Below are 20,479 nucleotides of genomic sequence, written 5' to 3' on the forward strand. Positions count from 1 at the left end.
AGAAGATGAATAGTAAAAAGGTGTATGGAAGATCAAAAATATTATATGGAAAAAGAAGTGTGTTAGATAGGTGAAAATTTATAAAATATTAAAGTTGATTTGATGTGGAATTGATTGTGGAAGAAGAGAAGAAAAAGGGAAAGATCAAATTGAAAAATAATTTTTTCCTGAAAAATTGAGAATCTCGATCGAGATTTTTAAAATCTCGATCGCGACACGCGATTCTCAGGGAGAATGAATCGTTGCTTAAGTTTCTGTGTTTGCTGCCCATGCAGAGATTCTTGAAATCTCGTACGAGATTTTTGAGCTGTAGGCCAAAATCTTACATTTTTTACATTTCCAAGTTATAAAAATCATTTCTTTTTGCACTAATGCTCCATTAATGTAATTTAAACCTGTAAAAACTCAAAAACAAAACTAAAAATTAAATAAAAGGTTAGCCTTAAAGGCTTTTCTTAAACTAAGAGTTATAAAAATATAATTTCATTAACATGGAACATATATACACAATCATAAACTTAAAAATGTGCAAACAAGAATTAAAAACATATGAACAGAAAAATATGAAAATATTATTCTAGGAACTAGCAAACAAATCTAATCTTTATCTTTATTAATGTCAATTCCTCGTGTTTGTGTCCGGTTTATTTTTACATGAATAGTTAACATTCTCTCTTGTGAAGAAAGAAACCGCGGACCAAGACAAAATTCATGTTTGACAAGTCCTTTGTTCTCTAAGAACTCAAAATTAAAGACTGGGAATGGTTCATTCTCGCTCCAAGGAACGGAAATTGTGCCCTTGGCACCAAGAATAATTCCACTAATTATATTTCCATATTCAATTTTCTTATTCTTCGAACGTGAGGCAGATATCAAACCTTCCATTAAAATTTGTGAAGGATCCACAACATTACCTTGAAAAAAAATTTGGTGTTTGAAACTGATGAATTAAAATAAGGATTTCAGAAATTCTGAGAATAAATGAAAGTATGAAAAATATGTGAAGATTTTAATTTATAAGTTTCAAACCAAAAATCATGACTATTCAAAATAAAAAGGTGTCTTTTGTGCCTTTTGGTGAAAAATAAAATAAAAAATTAGAAATTAAATGCATAGAGAAAATGGAAGGAAGAAGAAATAAATAACTCCCACGCAGAAAAACGTGTGTCGCGGTCGAGATTCAAGAATCTCGATCGCTGCACGTTTTGCCCTTTGGCAAGGAATGCTTCGCGTTGGTCCTCCATAATCTCTGTAGAGATTTTCAAAATCTCTGCACAAGCAGAAATTCATCTAACTCTAAACAAAAGTCGCTGATGAGATTTTTAAAATCTCTATACAAACAGAAACTTTAAGTTTGATATAATTTCAATAAAATTTTAATTCAAATGAGATTTTTTTAAAAATCTTAAGACACTTTTCTAATTAATTACAAACAATTAAGATACATAAATTTTTTTGAATATCTTTTAATGATCAAAATTATTATATTTCTAATCTAACTATTATTTTCTAAACTAAAGACTAATGTGTAAACTAAACTAACTATGAAATGTAAAAATTAAAATACGAAAAACTAAAAACCAAAAATGTAATAATCCTTAAGAATCCTAAAGGAGAATCTAAATCTTGGACAAAATCAAGTACCTAGATTGGATTTCCATCATAATAAATCTTACAACGATGACCGTTAACCTTGAATCGTTCACCCTTAGGATTTTCCAATTCCAAAGCTCCGTGATCAAACGTATTAGTAACTAAATATGGTCACGTCCATCTAGACTTTAACTTACCTGGAAACAACTAAATCGGGAATTCAAAAGTAAAACTGTTATCCCCAACTTCGAAAATTTTTTTAATTCTTTTTTTTAGCGTCTTCTCAATTTCAGGATTTAGTGATTCCAGTTGAATGTCCGAACTCCTAGTTCTGCGCATGAACAAAAACTACGCGCATGAACCGAAACTTTCGAAACTATGCTAAAAGTAGACAATTCCTTCCTAGCGGGTAAGATAATTTCAATGACTGTATTCCACATTTCTACTTTCTGATATATCTGTCTGAGAAGAGTCTCCATGGTGACATGTTGTTTCTTAGAGAGATAAATATAGGTGTTTAAGGAAATTATATGATAAAAAAAAATTATTTGGGTTTTCATGTAGGAATTGAATAAATTTTTTTTTACAAAGAGATATGATGTTTTGGTTAAGGGTTAAGTTTATAGAAAAGACTTAAAGGTGTTTGGGAAGAGAAAAAATTTCTCTGGAAAAACCATCTGTCACGTCTGACATGCTTTTTCAAAAAATTTCTTTCCCTTCTATGATGTATCTGCATGCTGAATTTCTTTTCTGTAGACCTCTTTTGTGAATTGTATTGATGATCAAATCTCTAGTTGTGACCATCCTCAATAAATAAATAAAACTATAAAATAAATAAATACATAAATTATATAAGTCTATAAACCAAGATTCGGAATAAAATAAAACAATAATAAAAAAATCAAATATCAACATCGTTCCCCGGCAACGGCGCCAAAAACTTGTTGAGCGATTTCCGCAAGTACACGGTTTCGCTTGTAGTAATAAAAATATCGATCCCACACGGAATGTCAGATAATTTGATTAAAAATTATTGTTTTGATTAAATTCGTTTTCTCAAGGTTTATAGGAAATCCTTAATGCTTTAAATGGTTTCTAATTCTAATTTTGGTTATAGTTAATATTGCAATTTATAGAAATTATGTTTAGATTATAGTTAATTTCCAAAGCTTATTTATATTAAGCAAGAACACAACTTATAACTTTGATTTGTTTAGAAAGATGTAACAAACTATCAATTAATTCAATTTAATATGCATTGAACTGTAATCAATCTTTTCTATTCGGCCTAAGACTGAAAACCTTAATCAAATTCGGAATCTAAACCCGATTATTCGGTCTTACAGCAATGACCAAATATAAATCCGAATTTGTTTAAGTGTTCAACAAAGTTTGCGTGGAAAATATTAAATGTTTTTATAAATGTTTTTGCATGAAAACACAAATTAGATCACTTAAGAATATCACTTAGATCAAACTCAAAATAAACAACAGTAAAGATGGAATTGGACTGAAAATATATTTCATTAGTTTGAATTGAAACGTCACAAGTTAACAGAGAAGAAGAAGCTTGGATAGCATTTTAAATAATTGAGTTTCGGGTTGTCAATCCATTACTCAACTTCGTAGGTTCGTCAGACCCTGGGGCGCCTCCTACACTGGTTCCTCTCGCTGAATCCTCGAAATAGCACCTATTCGGTCACTACAGAGCATAAACTCACCTTGAGTAAACTCTAATGAAAACTATAAAATCTATACATTGTATCTCTAACTATTTGCACAACTTGTAACTTTATAACAAGTTTGTGTAACTACAACCAACATGAATTCTGAATTTCTTCTTCTATTTATAATATTCCAAGAGGTGTGTTGAAGAGACGTGTCCGTTGGTGAAGAGTTGCCTCTATCCGGATGAAAGGATGCGTCACTTGGAAATTGAAACATGTAAAATATGCTGAATGCAGTGGTTGTTCATGTAGAGATTCCTGAAATCTCTATCGCGGCTTTAGGGAGTAAGGAGGAGTGGGTGATTCGCGCGTTTCTGGTGCTAGCAGACGCGTGTCGCAATCGAGATTTACAGAATCTCGGTCGCGACAGAGAGTTGTCCTGCCTTCCTTATTCTGTTTGCTGAATCTCTGACGCGGCTTCTGAATCTCGTACGTGTCTTCCACTGAAAACTTGATTTCTTACTCGCTTTTGCTCCATTTTAGCTCCTATTTGGATTTTTCCAAATAATTTAACACCTTGCACAATAGTAACAAATACCAACATAAAATCCTTCCAAAAGAATATAATTAACATATTTTTCACACGAAATTGACATAATTATGCATGTTATTTTAGGTATATTTTGGGCTTATCAAGTCTCCTACACTTATTGTTGCCCTAAGAGCTTCTGACCACTGCATTGAATTCCTGATGCTCCTCCCAAGCCATTAGGTAGCGAAATGGGCGAAGTTCCTTCTTACCAACAATGTTGCGAAGCTTAAAAAAATCGACACATGATCCGAGTGTCTAAAAAGAAGATTAATAACAGAAGCTTCGGCGAAAGATGTTATGCTCTCTGTTACCGTAGACTTTATCCAACCCGACTGAGAGAAACCAACAGCACCAAGTGAAACGAGCTCCAGAAAAACCCAAGTCCATCACACCGCAGTCATCCATAAGTAATTTATGGTTTATAGCTCTTCTGGTGTACTGTTGGCTCCCTCCCAGCTGATCTTCTAGAGATCTAATGTCATTAAAATCTCCTATAAAGAACTAATGAGTGTCCAAGCTCCTACTTAGCAACTACAGATAATTCCAAAGCATATTTCTCTCAGAAAGACAAGGAGATGCATAGACAATGGAGATGGAACAAAGAAACTTCCCATCCTGACTGATTTCACAATGTATGAACTGATGATGCATCTGAATAACCTGAAGCTAAATTTTCGAGTCTTTCCAAAACACCCAAATGCCTCTGAAACGACCTTGAGCCTCTAATCGGACACACTTCCAACCCCAAAACTTATCTACAATCTTTTGAGCAACCAGTCCGCTCACTTTAGTTTCTAGTAAAACAAACATGGATGGTTTGTGTAACCTCAACAAGTCTTTAAGATGAAGACGAGTTTCCCTATTCGATGCATCTCTTAGATTCCAAGATAAGAAATTCATAAAAGTGCAAAAAGAAGGAGAAACCTTAAGGAGCAGTTTTTAGATCGATCCCCAATTTGGTGGAACTAGTTCCAGTTGATTGCCCCTTAAGCTTTTTGCCAAAAAAAAAAATTCTCTCTCTTGATTACCCTGTTTGGAAGGATTAGAATCCATGTCTCTAGTGGTGTCTTTTCAGATCGGGGTCTACATCATATTCATGACCTCGACTCGAGTCTTTTTTCAGTAGAGGATGGGGTTTTACTCCTACTCCCTGGGCCTTTGCTAGTATCAGTTTTTTCTGGAGCATGATTGATGTTCTTCTTAATTATTTCAGATGTTTCCTCCTCCTCCTGATCTCCCTTTAAGATTGCAAATCTCAAGCCACAACCATCCTATATCCCTTTACCTTCCAGTTCCATAACTTTTACATCTAATCGCGCAAGTACCTTACTATCCGGCGATTTCTCCACAGTTTGAACTACATTTGCATTTTTATGGCTGTTTGTAGGGGCGCGATCATTTTTGTTGGGGGGGGGCTTTGGTTCAACGTCTAATTGGCTTTTTGGCTATCATCCAAGGTCCATAGTCATTGGCCACCTTGTCACGGATAACCCTATTCAGGTCTGAAGCATTACCACCATTATTATTTTCCCCTTGTATCTACGCCTTCTAATTGAACAGCTGAGGGACATTTATCTAGGTAGTGTATGTGCATGCAACATTCGAGACAAATTGTATGGAGCCACTCATACTCAATTCGATATATTCTGTTCCTGAGCTTGAATTTTGAAAGTAAAGGCTTATTCAAGTTTACCTCCACACATACCCTAACGAATTTGCCCCGCTCCATTGAGACCGTAGTTTTATCCATATGGTGAACATCCCCAACCATAGTCCCTAATTTATTAAGGAATAACAAATTGTAATATTCAATTGGCAGCCCCAGGAACCTCACCCATATAAGAACTCTATACACCTCAGCATCGAAAGGATCGAAACTTGGTTTCCAAGGTTGAATTGTCATGATGTGATCAACTATTAGGTAAAAGCCTCCATATTTAGCTTTCTAAATAATCAGCATTAGAGAATTTTGCTATATAATAATCATTTGAGAGATCAATCAGAGCTTTAATCCTAGCATCCAGAAATCGGAACCCAACTTTTCTCCCTAGCATCTTGAGGATAAGAGAGTAAGCCTAAGGTTTCCATAGTCTTTGGCCCTATTTGGTAAAGAACGTTTTGAGATAAAAAGAGCGTTTTTAGCCAACTTTAGCGGTTTGACCACTGAAACCGCTGATTTGAGTGTTTGGTGAAGAGAGGTTTGGGAGAGAGTTTTGTGATGAAAACGCTAATTTAGAAAAAGCTCCTTTTATGAGCTTTTTCAATTAGCGTTTTGCAATATTAAAATTAATGGACTTCTTTAACCCTACTTTTAGTTTGCATGTCCTAAAATTAAAAAAAGAAATGCCCTTATTCGTCTTTTTGCACAAACCGCTATTATCAATCAGCTAATTTTTACCAGCTAACAGCTAATAACTAATTCCCAAACAGGGCCTTTTTCTCCCCCGGCTTCGGTTTCTTCTTCCTCATACTCCCAATCTAAGAACACATTGTCTCCTATGCAAACTCCATATCGGCGCCTGATTGTCCTAATATAGTTCTCTTCCATGAAGTTTTCCTTTTAGCAGAGGAGGCCAAAAATCTCATTCTTAACCGCTGATTCAGATAACCCATAGGCACCTTTGACCTTCTTGTTGCTCCAGACAGTTTGTTCGATGGTTGGGACAGTAAACGTTGTTGCTGCAGATCGGAAGAATCAGGGTCTTGGGGAAAGGGGTTTCTGTCCATTGACAGTGGCTCTTCTTACCAAATTGTATTTATATGAATATGCTGATTACAAAGCTTCACAGGCATGGAGAACAGATGTTAATTTATGAATCTTCCTTTTTTTCCTGTTAGGATATTCCAATGCATTTATTTCTTTATTTTAAGTATTCTTTGTTGTCTAAAAGTGAACTCATCGAAAATTGATATGATTGAGGTGCATATAAACAGCTTGCAAAGAATGTTTGCTTTGAAGTTAGAAGTTCACATGAGAACATTCAAAACATGTAAAAGCACCATATCTGCATCACTTGCTTCTATTACTTCCAATGCACGCTAGCCAGCCAGCCAATTTCCAATTTACTTCACATTTTAGTGCTGACTTCATTTACTTCCTTCTAAACTGGCAAATATGCTTTTCACAAGTTGGAGGTCTAAGCTTGCAAATTTCATTCCATAGGAGCTTCTAACAAGGAACTTGGCACTTAAACAGGCAGAATTCCACGCACAAGACACAATTTTTACTCTCTCTCAGTTTGTTCCTTTAAAGAATTACACCTCGATTCAACATCTAAATCTAAGAAATTTGCTTGGTCATCAGTTAGGAATATCTCAAATTGCCACGGTTTATCTACTTCACAAATCTCGGGCAGCTTTTTGGAACAATTCCCGAGGCCAATTCCTACTTGTATTATTTGCAAGAAATTGTGCAATCTGTCAAATATCAAAACAAGAAACAGTAGAAAACAATAAGCAATCCAGAAGGTGCCAGTATTCAACAACAGAAACATGAAACCAGATGCCAGTATTTCAAGCATACCTTGGCTCTCATGGCTCGGAGTGACCCATCAGAATCTGCGACATTGTCAAGACATGTAAGAGCAATCTTCAGAAGTTCAGGTACGCAAACTTGGACATAGGGAGACAAATTTTGAAATGGATCTGCAGTGACATCTGGTACTCGTGGATCTAATGGTAGGAAGGGAAGTTTAGCAACCTCCCTTAAAGCATCAAGGTAATTTCCCAGCCTTGCCAACTTGTGAACAGATAAAATTGCCTCAAGTTGTCTCAATACAGTTTCTTGCTCTAAAGCATGCTCTCTCTCCTGAAGACTGCACAGCATAGCAACCAAGTGATCTAAGTATGAAAATGTTACTTTTCTTAAAAGAATATCATTATGCCTCTTAAACCAATGAAGCTATCGAAAAGGCAAATAATTAAATTTAAGTAACAATATCCTAAGAATCAGTTCCATGTTTCCAGAGTTCATATTTCTGCAAATCTTAGTACCCTAAAATATTTGCAAGAGACCCAATAATTATGGCTATTGATCCCAATAGTTGGTGGCATATCTGCGTTTTGTGTCCGTGCCCGTGTTAATTTCGTGTCCGCATCCATTTCCGTTTATAGGCTATTTTATGAAGGTTATGTTTTAGAAATAGCGGTTCCTGTGTCCATGTCCGTTTCCGTGCAACATAGATCCCAAGGCAATATCTGAGAATAGAATTGCCGAGATATTTGTCACTACCAAGATCACTCAACAATATCAATATCCAACTCTTTTTGGAGTTTGGACACAGTCCTTTATCTATTAAGTAGTATCAATGCTCTTGTTTGATTCTTTATAGTTCTCCCTATATCTCACCCCACCCAAGCCAATAGGAGCTCAAGGTCAAAGTTGAAGAGTGCTTAGCAAGAATACACTACTTAACAATTAAAATTCAAGATTATGAAACAACTGTTGAAAATAAATGGTAAAGACTTGAAGCAACAATTATCAGCACTTTCAATGAAATAAAAATCTCATATAGTGGGGTTATTTGTTAAATAATCATCAAATCCTATTAGATCAATTCCATCTCAAAAAGAAAAAACATTTAACTTTTGCACATAAGAGAAAACAATACCATGAAGGTGGCTGAAAATATTTTAATATCCTTGATTTAGATACCGGGTCCTCAATCCCAATATAATAGAATTCAACCAAAAGCTTAAAATAATAATGGAGGCACGTGCTAAGCAGCCCAACAATAATGTGAAATAAGTCAAATAACTTAGATAAGTTTCATCTACGAGAAGCCTAAACAAAGAATGATAACAGCAAACAAGTGCCTAACCCAAAATATGCTCAGGTGGTAACATGCACAGACACAATTAGGACTTCAATTGACCATTATGGCCAGGAATATATACCTCATGTGATAGAGAATGGAGTGAAGGCATTAAACGGTAGTTAAGGTATAGAAGGACACATGATTTGGCCCTTAGCTGTGGTTGTTACGCTAGGGGTTGTTAGTATTATATATAGGGGTTGTGTGTGCTTTTCGAAAATCATTCTGTTGGATCTCTTTATAGAGATTTGGGGCTCTACTCTTTTAGTAGAGAACCAGGAGAAATGCTTACCTATGCCTCTGGCATAGATTGTCTTCTAATTCATTCCTTCTATGTGTAGTTTTCATAGTAGAGAAGTAACAATCAAGATGATGTTAGTCTATATCAGTGTTTTTTCTGTTCCGCATAGCATTATTGCTCTGTTTTGTTTGCATTTTCTAACATTCATATTATCATATATATCAATGTTAGAAAACGCAAACCAAACACTAATGCAGTGCAGAACACAGGAAACACTGATACAGATTAATGTAAGCTTGATTGTAACTTCTCTATTTGACTGTATGAAAACAATAGACAGAAAGAAGAAGCAACAAGAATCGGAGAAGGAATGGATGAATTAAAAACGAACTCTATGCTAGAGGCATAGCCAAGGATTTCTCCCCATTCTCTACTCAAAGAGTAGAACCCCAAATCTCTAAAAACAGACACAATATAGTATTTCCAAAGAACTACTCCCTCTGCTCACACAACCATTTTATATAATAATAACAACCCTAACGTAAAGGGCCAGACCACGTGTCCCTCTGTTATACCATAACTACCCTTTAATGCCTTCACTCCCATTCACTATCAGCATGGTTCCTTTATTTGACATGCAAGTTAGAACAATCTCCTTCAAGCATCATTTTCATTAATTCAAGCTCGGGAAAAGACAGGCACACCAACATACAGAGCAGATATGATATTATCAAGAAGAAAAACAGAATGAAACTTTAAATACCATGAATGATCTACCTGACTTCAGGATAATACTTGAATGTTTCCAAAATCTCATTGCCAGAATGAATGAGACCAGCAGTCCGGCTCTCACCATCAGATCTACCACGTGAGACTGCACAAATTGCTTCACACAGGCACGCATTAATTGTATCCAAAGCCATAGAGAATGCTCCAACCCTCTTCTGAATTTCTATAGACTGGATTTTGATATTAACAGAAGAAAACACCATACAGAAAGAAACAATGGGAATTAAATCAGTATCCGAAGAATAAAATAAAAGTTCAACCAACAAATCTTAAAAGGAAAAATAAACCTCTTAACTGCTTGACTAGTGAAGGATGTAATACAGAAAAAGAGATAAAAAATAAACAAAAGTAAAGGTATTGCCACAGACCCCCACTTCAAGAACATTACCACCATTTCTGACATGAACATTATATTGCCCAGCACCATACAGAGGTTGAAAAAAAAAAGTAAAGTAATAAAATTGAATTCAACTACTAGCGGATAAAATGCATGAAGGAGCAAAAGGTGAATTAAAAAAGAGAGGCGAAAGGCTCTCGCCACCCAAGGAATTGTCAAACAAAGGTGATGTTTGATAAAACTGAAAACTAAGTGCCGAAAAAATAAGTGTTGAATTTTATAAATGATGCAATTATTGATAAATACTAAAAACAAGTATTGAATTTAAAAATATTAGCTCATAATGTGCAACTAAAATTTAAGTTAAATATTTTGACTTAACAGAATATTTAACTTACAGGATAAGTGATTTTTTGACTTAACTGAAATTTTGAGTGGTGTTATCAAACAATTACTCCCTCCATTCCTTTTTATAAGTCATTCTAGCAATTGAGTTTTTTCCCAAATTTAAGTCTTTCTAGGTTTTCAAGAATTTTTAGTATAGTTTTCCGGTCCAAGCATTAAATTTTTTGTCTTGGTCCATGTGTTTTTCAAAATTACAAGACTTGTTCACCAACCATTACATGAGAGAGAAATTTTTTTTAGTTAATCAATGTAAATTCATTAATTTCACTCTATATTAATTGTATTTCTTAATTTGTGTGAAACAATCTAGAATGACTTATTTTTTGGAATGGAGGGAGTAATTTTAAGCTTTTAGTCTAATTGGTTCCATGACATGGTACAATAGCTTCTTTGACCAAGTGATCGAGGGTTTCTATTCTTGGCAACCCCATTTGTTGATTTAATTTCAACATATGGTAAGATAGGCATGTATTGTGCACGCTTCAAGCTCAATTGGCATGCGTGCAGGGGTGCGTCAGATATTAATATGAATTGGGCATTTAACTATCAGCTTTGGAAATGTTTTTGACATGATATCAGAGCCTCTTAGACCAAGTGGTCGAAATTAAAAACACATTTTAAGATGGGCTTGTGTTGTACAAGCTTCAAGCCAAGGGGCCATTCGTGTGCGGGTATTATTAGGCCTTAACTATCAACTTAAGCTTTTAGTTCAATTGGTTCCATGGCAAAAGGGCAGGAAAGAAAATTTACTTTGTCATAGAGTCCAGCTTCCAGACACTGGCGAGCAGCTTCAAGCAGAAAGTGCCGTCTTTCTGTGAAATTGCTCAAAAACCGCACCAACTGACCTTCTTCTCCAGCGCCATGTGGACCAAGTAACAAATATATACCACCATCCTGTAACAACAGTTCAGTAAGGAGTTGCTTCAGCATCAAACTTTTCTGTCTCTGTTGGTCCACATTGCCTCTCCCAGTCCATGATACCTCTCCACCCCCTACTGTCGCAGCAGCTTGTGCATAATATTCTAATGCCACCGCGAGATTACCATTACGTATATATACGGAACCATACTGCCTAATTATACTAGACACTTCTGCATAAGCATCCATGAGACCCAGTGTTTGTCCACTCCCAGCAAGTTCAGAAAGAACCCCATGGTCTGATAGCACAATTGATATATGGACAGCGTCAACATCATATCCTTCATCTGCAACTTCTTTCGACAAATGTAGCACTGCTTTTTGCAACTGGATGCTCAAAAGCAAAACATAAGGATAAACCAGAGGGTCCTTCCCATTTTTGGTATAATATGATGACTCGAATTTATTTAGGTAACCCTGCAAATCTTCCAAACTATAAGGCACTGAACCTTCATTCAGGACCACAGATGAGGTTCCACTATGGGTATCTCGTACAACTGATAACTTGAACCACAAAAAATCTTCAATAGTATTAAAAAGTGTAGGTAGGTCTCTCAGAAGGCGGTCAATGTGCCTCCTTGAACCAGATACTATAGCATAGAGCAACAACTTTTTCTTGTCGTATGCAGCTCGACCCACTCGATCAACCATTCTTAACATTTTTTCACATTCATCAGAAGCAGCAGCTGCGATTTCTGGAGGCACCATTCCTCCAGTGTTTATCCATTCTGTAAGCTGTCAACAGAAAAGATAATAACTAGGCTGATTGCAAAAAAATTGGTATAAAGCAGAGGCAAATGACTACCAGAGGAGCAAATTGCTGTGAAGCACGGGATGACAGGACAATGTTTCTTGCTTCATCATAATATCCAGTTCGCAAGCAAAAATAAATCTGGAAATAATAGGAAGTAGGATTATGTTAGCATATTTATGGAATTTGCATTGCACCCGACTAATGAAATGCAAGAATAAGTTTATCCAGACCTGCTGCCATGTGGTATCAACTGGGGGCTGCCTACGAGTATCTCCTGCATCAAAATCTAGAACTCCATAATCCCTCAAACGAATCTGTGTAGAAGATAATAGAAAAAATTATATTGCAGAAAATAAAAGAATAATACAATTATATTGCAGAAAATAAAAGAATAATACAATTTAAGTTAAATAGCACTAGTTAGACACACCCGAAGAAATGCACGGACTTTTTGTAAATTCCCAACTGCTCCACCAAGGGCAGCCTGAAATGATATTTAAATTAATGATATTAGAATTTTCATGTAATAAGTAATGGAATAAATTATGTCAGAGCCTGAGGAGAATAGCAGCAAAAGCAACCACATGGAAACCTGTGTTTAGTTCTAAAAGAAAGATCACATCAAAAGTAGAATGGTGCTCAAAGAATTCTCTACCTGTGCTGGATGACTTTGTATTGTATCCATAATATACTTTTCATGCCCCCATTCTAGATGGCGCCTTGCACCAATAATTAATGACATCTTTCTTGAAAAGCCCCGTTGATTTGTTGAATTCTCACCCATCAATGTCTATAAAATTATTGAACCCATTAATATCACAGTTATTCTGATAACATAAATGATAAGCAGACAATTAAGAGGTGTACCTGAACAAGATGCCATATCTTCTGCATATTCACTGATTTTGCACTAGAAGGTTCAAGACTCAAACTATCATAAGCACTCTTGAAGGCTGTTGCAGGCTACAACAATCCATGAATATACAGAAATATTACATAATGAGGTAAAGCATAATCTTCTGAATGCAAGACTATGACAGCTTAAAGGACCAACTAATTGACCTTTGGTCAAACTTCATTGATACAGCTACTTACTCAGCAGTGTTGATCCAAAATTTTGACCTTAAATAACTTAGTTAATCATGAGGTGCACGCTTATAAATTTTTTCACTTGTCTATAAGGAATTCAATAAGAAAATAAACGTCTTGAAGAGCCAATTGGTGTGGCTGTAATATTTACCAAGGAGAGGGACTCAATGGAAGGAAGAAACTTCCAGCCTTTAGAGCTTTTTATGGTGGTTAGATGCTATTCCCCTTAAATGTGAGATACATCACCAATTGTGTAGAATGGCTAGTATATTTATGTTAGCAAGTTTAATGTAATTCTAAGCTTATCATGTATACCCATGCCCATTTTGTTTTGGTTTACGCTCTTATTTTTCTCTCAGAAATGCAGCTCCCATTCTTGTCCTCCCGCACCTAGATCCACTTCTGAGCTATCTTCCTGGTCCTTGAGTTTGAATAAAATCAACTCTGCTGGACAGTTTTCTGGTATGAGAGCTAATATGTATTATCCTAGATTGGAAGATAGCACCAATGCACATCAGTAAGAGACCGTTATGAGATGGAAATTATCATCCATGCCAATATGCCCCTGTAGTCCGGCATGTCGAGCTGTCATGTTGTTGAAGATAGTGCATTGTCAAGATGGTAGCATAGATGTGTCTCAATTAGTTAGTTATAAAGTAAAATTTGTAAATATTTATCAAGCCCCACAAAGAGTAAAGTGTCTCAACATTGCAGGAAATAAGATCCAGTAAAAGAGACATGAGACAAACTTTAAATTGCAAGCTGCGTTCTCTTGCATTGTTCAGATTCTTGACAGCTTCAGCATAGGCTGATGCTTTTTTCTCCAAGATTGGCTTGTTAGCCAAGGGCACAAGCTCCATGCCAGTCGGGCCAGAAGAAACCTGAGAACTGGAAGCCATCAATGCTAATTGACCAGAACGAGTACCTCCACTTCCATTAACTGCATTTGTCCTGGGTAAAGTTGAAATTCGGTTGAGGCTCTGAAGAAAATCACGCTTTTCTTTTTGCCAATTTTCCTGCAATGCGTCATGGTATATCAAGCAATCAAGGTTCTTTGAGCAAAAGAGAAAACCCTAAGATCTACTTAATACATTGCAGCTACTGTTAATGCAACAAGGTTAATGTCCTTTTTCATAGGCAATCAGCTTCAAGTTATTTATAGGCTTAACCCCCCCCCCCCCCCCCCCCCGGCCCCGACTGGTTATGGCCACCTACACAAGCTAAAAACCCTGAAGAAACTTCTATTGAAAAAAGAGCAGGAATCATGGCAGGAAAGGGATTAAGCAGTAAAACCTTAGGGGTAAATTATGCATCTTTAGCTACTTCTACGCATGAAAAATATCACAAGGAATTTAAACAACAGATAATCAAGAACTAAAGCTTAAAGTCATAAGCCCCTGGGCACAGTAAAATACCCGAAAACCAAAATAATTGACTAGTGCCAGCCTTATGTTAGCCAGAGACTAGCACACCCCGTTCCTGACAAAATGGAAAATACAATGGGCCTTATATTTCATATACCTAAATCTAACCATTTCAACATAAGAAAAAGAATTGTTTTGTTTTTCCAACATAATATTAAGTGTCTTGCCCACGATAGCTTTTATTTTATCTAAATGAGGCACATTTTTTATTGTGTAATACTTCAACATATCCTTATTTCAGCAAAATTTGGAGAAACCCAATTATCAAAAGCAAATACTTCTGAAATTTTTGTGCATCTGCAATTCTCTAACCTCCAAAACGTTCACCATATAATCGTTAAAGCTTCTTAGGTTATCTTTCTGAGCTTCCTGCATAGCAGATACCATTGCCATTTCATGAACCTGAGACATAAAAAGTCAAAAACTATAAGCATCATAACTTGTAAGAAATAAGAATATGTAAAAGCATGCAGCTTAACCATTTAGAGATGAGACAATTATGACAAAGCAGAGAAGTCAAATGTGAAAATCTTGCACAAAATATAAAAGCAGCAATGAAATAGCACATCAAAAGACATGTACAATGACCATCTATGTGACAAATTAGCAACTCCAAAATAAAATAAACTATTGTTATTGTTATTTAAGTTCATGAGAGAATAGTAGAATCAAGACGATGAGGGAAATAAATGCAAACCATAATGAGAATTTCAAATGAGATTTGAACGACACATAGTGAGATATGCATCTCCAGAAAACTCAGTAGATCTGGAAAAAAAAATCTCTCTTAAAGATCATATATACACAAACATGAGTTTGTATGCATCTAACTTGGCTTGGCTCCTAGCATATCCATCTAATTTGACATGCTGCTCTAGCAAGCCATGCTAGGAGGGTAGCAGAGTTCATGGAAGTATCAGGATTGCCATCAAGAGGTTGTTTCATATCAAAAAGAATTCACATTCAAAGAAAGTGGAAAGGCACAATAAAAACTAGGAAAAGTAATGCTCCTTGCATAATACGGATTCCAGAAATTCACAATCTGTATAAACATACCAACAACATTAAGAACAATTGTAAACTCTATGCTTTATCTGTCTTTCACTCTTTTCAGCACTAGTCAATCATTTAATACCATGCCTTTTAACAGCATAATCTCAAGCATTACAAGCTAAATCTTTAAAAATGTCAGCATAATCAGAGGGATTGTAAACAACCACTGACAAGGAAAAAAGAAAGTCTTTTTGCAGCCATTTATTTGATTTGTAGTCAAAAGAGGTGGCCAAAATTATTGAGGTCCCAATATGAACACCAACTAAAATTTACATTCCCACTCAACTAGGAAGACCAATTTTAGTCACCAAAATATTATCTGGTGTGTCTTCGCAATATATTTCATCCATGTGATTTAGTTGATTATTCTAATAAAACATTCTTCATAGCCAGCCAATTCAGCAAGGGGTTGCCAGCAGGCACAATTATAATTACCTCCTTAAAAGAGAATGGAACTTTATTTAAATAATATTATTATAGTGGCAAACGGAATATTGAGGAGAAGAGAATTGACAGCGAAATGTAAACCAATAGGTAATACAAGGTGAGCCTTGAAGCATATCCTATGTTCAACATCAAGTAGAACAGGTGTAAAGAATGCACTAAAATACCATGAGTTATTAAAAGAAGATTATTTGAAATATAAACATACTTGGAAAAAACACAAACAAGAATACTGCAAGAGTGCTATTCACAGAACCAACCCTGAAAGTATTGCATATATGAGATACAAACCACAAAGGTTATCCAACCCCCACTGTTTATAAAGCAATTGAAAGGTCCCTCACTTCGATACTTTTATCTCCAGCACAGAGAACAATACTGTCCATCAAACAATGGACAGTACGACAATAAACCTTCTACTTTATAGTTCCTTTGTAATAAAAAAAAAAAGGGCGGCCCGGTGCACTACGCGTCCCCGCTTAAGCGAGGGTCCGGGGAGGGGTCCCACCACAAGGGTGTACTGGGGGCAAGCCTTCCCCTGCCAATTTTTTGGCAAGAGGCCGCTCCTAAGACTCGAACTCGTGACCTCTCAGTCACACGACAACAACGTTTACCGTTGCGCCAAGGCTCGCCCTCTATAGTTCCTTTGTAATGAAGAGAAAAATAATACAGAAACATCATCAGTGATGACGAAAGGTAATCCAAGATTGAGTGATCAGAAAATAAAGGAAGCACGTGAGTGGACACTATAACGAAGGCTTAAAAGCTACCTGTTGCAAATATTCTTCAACGCTTGTAGCCTCAGCAGGAAACACATCCTCAAATGTTGTCTACAAAGAGAATGAAGTAAGCAATAAGAAATGAATTATACAATTCATAAGCTTGAAACACATTTGCAGAGAAGAGACAAAGAGAAATCAAAGCAAAACTAAGTAAAATATGGGTAGAAACACAGCTAACTCTGATGCTAAGTTATTGAATCACGAGTAATCAAGACAAGCATAACTTCGATTAAAGGGAGATGGTAGCATAAAATGGTGTAAATGCTAAATTAAAAACTTCACATTCAAAAAAGATTGGATGGAAAACTTAACATAATTTTTTTCACATTCTTACCTCAGAGTATACTATACATCATGGTATTAAGACTAAAACAGCACATTAAAAGGTAATCAGGTCATGAACTGCTTCTTGATACATTTTACAAACCTGAAGCTAATCAGGCTAGGTATACATATCAATTAATGAGAACAAACTTTACCTTCAACTCAAAAGACTTAAGATCTCGTGCAAGCTGCTCAGCATTTATTCCCTCTCTTGCAAGAAGCCTGAGAATGCACCCACAAAAATAAATGAAATGAGGAACAAAATATAAGTTTTGATCTTTCTAATGGCAATTGGCAAGTTAAGCCTCAAACTTGTTGTAAGATCTCGAGCTTTATCACTCATTTTACCACGAATATGAAGTTTTCATAGTAAGTCAAGTAATCAGCAATGGAAAATAAAAACAAAAACACAAAGGCACCTTGTTGCCGCAATAGATTGAGAAGGAGCCTCTGTTCTTATGGTTTTTGCCTTGAGCTTCTTGGATAATGCTTCTAATTGATCCAAGTTCCTCTGTAACATATATAGATATAAATTCAATGTGAGAATAAAAGAAAAAGCGATAACCCCAACATAAATATACCATAATTGATAACTAAAATTAATAAATAAATAAACACCTTATGTTTTGGTGAATTTCAAAAAATTATGGAAAAGTGAAAAGAAAACAATTGCATTACCCCATCAGAGCTAATAATAGTTCTCAGTGATAAAATTATATATGTGCTGTGACTTGTATCTGCAATTTAAAGAGCATAAGGTGAACCGAACCAAACTGAAATTGTAACATTTTTTTGTCGAGTCACAAAAGATTAAAAAAATTTGTTGGTCTTTCTGCATTTTCCTTCCAACTTCCCTAAATTTATCGGAAGACATCCAGAATTTCAAACAAACAAGAAAACTAAAATTGAATGATTAACTTTCTTGAATATTCGTTAGCATTGTGAGCTAGGGTGAATAAGCAGCAATAACTAGATGTAACGAAAAATTTATGCTGATATTGCGAAACTCGTTAGTAGTTGAAATTTGAAATCTACTTTGCTTTTGGAGGGAAAAGGAGGGAATGTGGTGGACCTGGAGAGTAGGGAACTGAGCAGAAGGAGCAGCTTGCTCGAGCAGCTTCGTGGAGGAATGAAGCAGATCGGTCCAGCCACTAATTTCATGTTCATTTGCCATTAGTGGTGGATTCGACTAAGAAATGCAGTGTGTTACACCGATTGTGGAGAGAGGGAAAGTTATTTCTTAGGGTTTTAGCATATAAGAAATAAGTGTAATGGCTTTTTTCTTTTTATTGTGGAGATATTGCACAGCTGCTTGCGGATCCACTGTAATGGAGGGAAGTCACTAAAATTTGACTCCTGCGCCGCCAGGTTTTACTTCCAATTTTGACTGTGCCAAAAGAAATAGTACTAATATATACCAACATATTTAACTATTCATAATTAATGATGGCAGTCTCATGCGTAAGAGGTAATTAGGATGGTAGTAACTATTCAATTAAAGACGGAATTGATACTTATGATAGCACTAACCGCACAATTAAAAGCGTAATAAGGGGAGCAATAATTATGATAGTTACTATTATTAATGGGGTTAAGGTACAAAAATATCTCAGATATTTTGGGTCAGAAGCAATTTTACCTCTAACGTTTAAAATGATGCGATTTTACCTCTAAAGTTGGAAGCCAAGAGCAATTTTACCTTTAACATTGATAAGTTGGGTCAATTTCAAATACTATCAGATATTTTTGTTCTTTATTCTATACCAATTGCATAACAATTCGTTCTAAAAAAAGGATTTAATGTTTTTCATAATTTAATAAAAATTTGAGATTAATATTTATAAATTTAGTGAATTTTTCAATTTTTTATCTAATTCGTACAAAAAAAAACATTATATTTTTTTCACATCCCAACATATGTTTGTGATTTGTTACCGATAAAATGACGCACATGTGAAGTGTAGATGATATGATTCATGATCGAGAATACGGTTTGATAAATTAGTGTCTGAAATTGACCCAATTTATCAACGTTAAGGGTAAAATTCCTCTTGACTTTCAACGTTATGGGTAAAATTGCACCATTTTAAATGTTAGAGGTAAAATTGTTCATGACCCAAAACGTTAAGGGTATTTTTACACTTTAACCCTTATTAATGGGATGTCATTTAAAGAAGGGAATCAAGTGACAGTTTTGAAATGGAAAGAGTAGTTATCTCTAGACCTGTCCACGGGCCCGGGTACCCGCCCGGTCCGCCCAGGCCCGTGTCCCTTGGACCGGGCTTGGCAATAAAAATTGTTCATCGGCCCAGCCCGGCCCAGGCCCGCCTATTTTTTGGGCGGGCTTGGGATTAATAAAAATAACACGGGCCGGCCTAGCCCGGCCCGCTTATTAATATTAATTAATAAATATATATTTATATACTAAATGTTTATTTTTAAGTATAATATTTATTTTTTATAATTAAAAATTATATATATATATATATATATTTAGGTGGGCTTATATGGGTTGGGCTCGGGATTTGATTTTTAAGCCCGAGCCCGCCTAAATTAATTGTGGGCTGGGCTGGGCTTGGGCTGAGCATTTTTACTTAAAAACCCGACTGGCCCGGCCCGAGCCCGGCCCAGCCCGACCCATGGACAGGTCTAGTTATCTCTGATCCAAAACGATGAATGATTATTCCCAAGATCGCTCATCCTGAAAATATTTCTCAGTTTCGTCTGATTAGCCTTTGTAACGAGTTGTACAAAGCAACTACCAAGTGTATTGTGAATCGTATTAAGCCTTTTCTTTCTGGTATTGTTAGCCCTATGCAAAGCAGCTTCATTCAGGGCAGGTAAATATCTGATAACATTGTTCTTATATATGAGGTCATCCACACTGTGAGGCATAAAACTGGAACCAAAGGGTCTATGGTTCTTAAGTTGGATCTCGAAAAAGCTTATGATAGAGTTAGCTGGAGCTTTCTGCGCGATAATTTGACTGTTATGAGTCTGACTGATCATTGGGTTAATCTGATAATGCACCGTGGGACTTCGTCCTATATGAATGTTTTATGGAATGGGGAGAAACTCGAAGGGTTCAAACCTTCACGGGGCCTTCGACAACGGGATCCACTTTCCCCCTATTTATTTGTCATATGCCTGGAGCGCTTATCTCATATGATTGATGATGTAATCCAACATCATCATCGGTGCCCTATTCGGCTTCCTAATAAAGGTCCCTCTTTTTCTCACATTTGTTTCACTG

General features: G+C 35.9%; 1 protein-coding gene across 1 annotated transcript; it reads right to left on the minus strand.

The window, feature by feature from the left end:
* Positions 1-6,748: 6,748 nt before the first annotated feature.
* On the minus strand, positions 6,749-18,506 carry LOC136222225 (nuclear pore complex protein NUP93A-like). The gene is made up of 15 exons (XM_066009775.1): positions 18,299-18,506; positions 17,646-17,737; positions 17,382-17,448; positions 16,891-16,950; positions 14,936-15,025; positions 13,949-14,215; positions 12,978-13,073; positions 12,766-12,900; positions 12,541-12,594; positions 12,341-12,424; positions 12,162-12,248; positions 11,189-12,091; positions 9,685-9,866; positions 7,376-7,667; positions 6,749-7,269 (listed from the first exon to the last, which is right to left on the minus strand). Exons 1-15 carry the CDS (start codon positions 18,398-18,400, stop codon positions 7,192-7,194), a joined length of 2,589 nt encoding a protein of 862 aa, XP_065865847.1. The 5' UTR covers positions 18,401-18,506; the 3' UTR covers positions 6,749-7,191.
* Positions 18,507-20,479: the final 1,973 nt, after the last annotated feature.

Source organism: Euphorbia lathyris, chromosome 3, assembly GCF_963576675.1.
Source record: "Euphorbia lathyris chromosome 3, ddEupLath1.1, whole genome shotgun sequence".
NCBI classification, from domain to species: domain Eukaryota; kingdom Viridiplantae; phylum Streptophyta; class Magnoliopsida; order Malpighiales; family Euphorbiaceae; genus Euphorbia; species Euphorbia lathyris.

Coding starts and splice junctions, on each gene's coding strand:
- LOC136222225 (XM_066009775.1), bottom strand. CDS start 18,400: ATGGCAAATGAACATGAAATTAGTGGCTGGACCGATCTGCTTCATTCC. Junction 13,074..13,948: donor AACGCAGCTTGCAATTTAAA/GTTTGTCTCATG, acceptor GGATTGTTGTAG/CCTGCAACAGCCTTCAAGAG. Junction 12,092..12,161: donor CACAGCAATTTGCTCCTCTG/GTAGTCATTTGC, acceptor TTCTGTTGACAG/CTTACAGAATGGATAAACAC.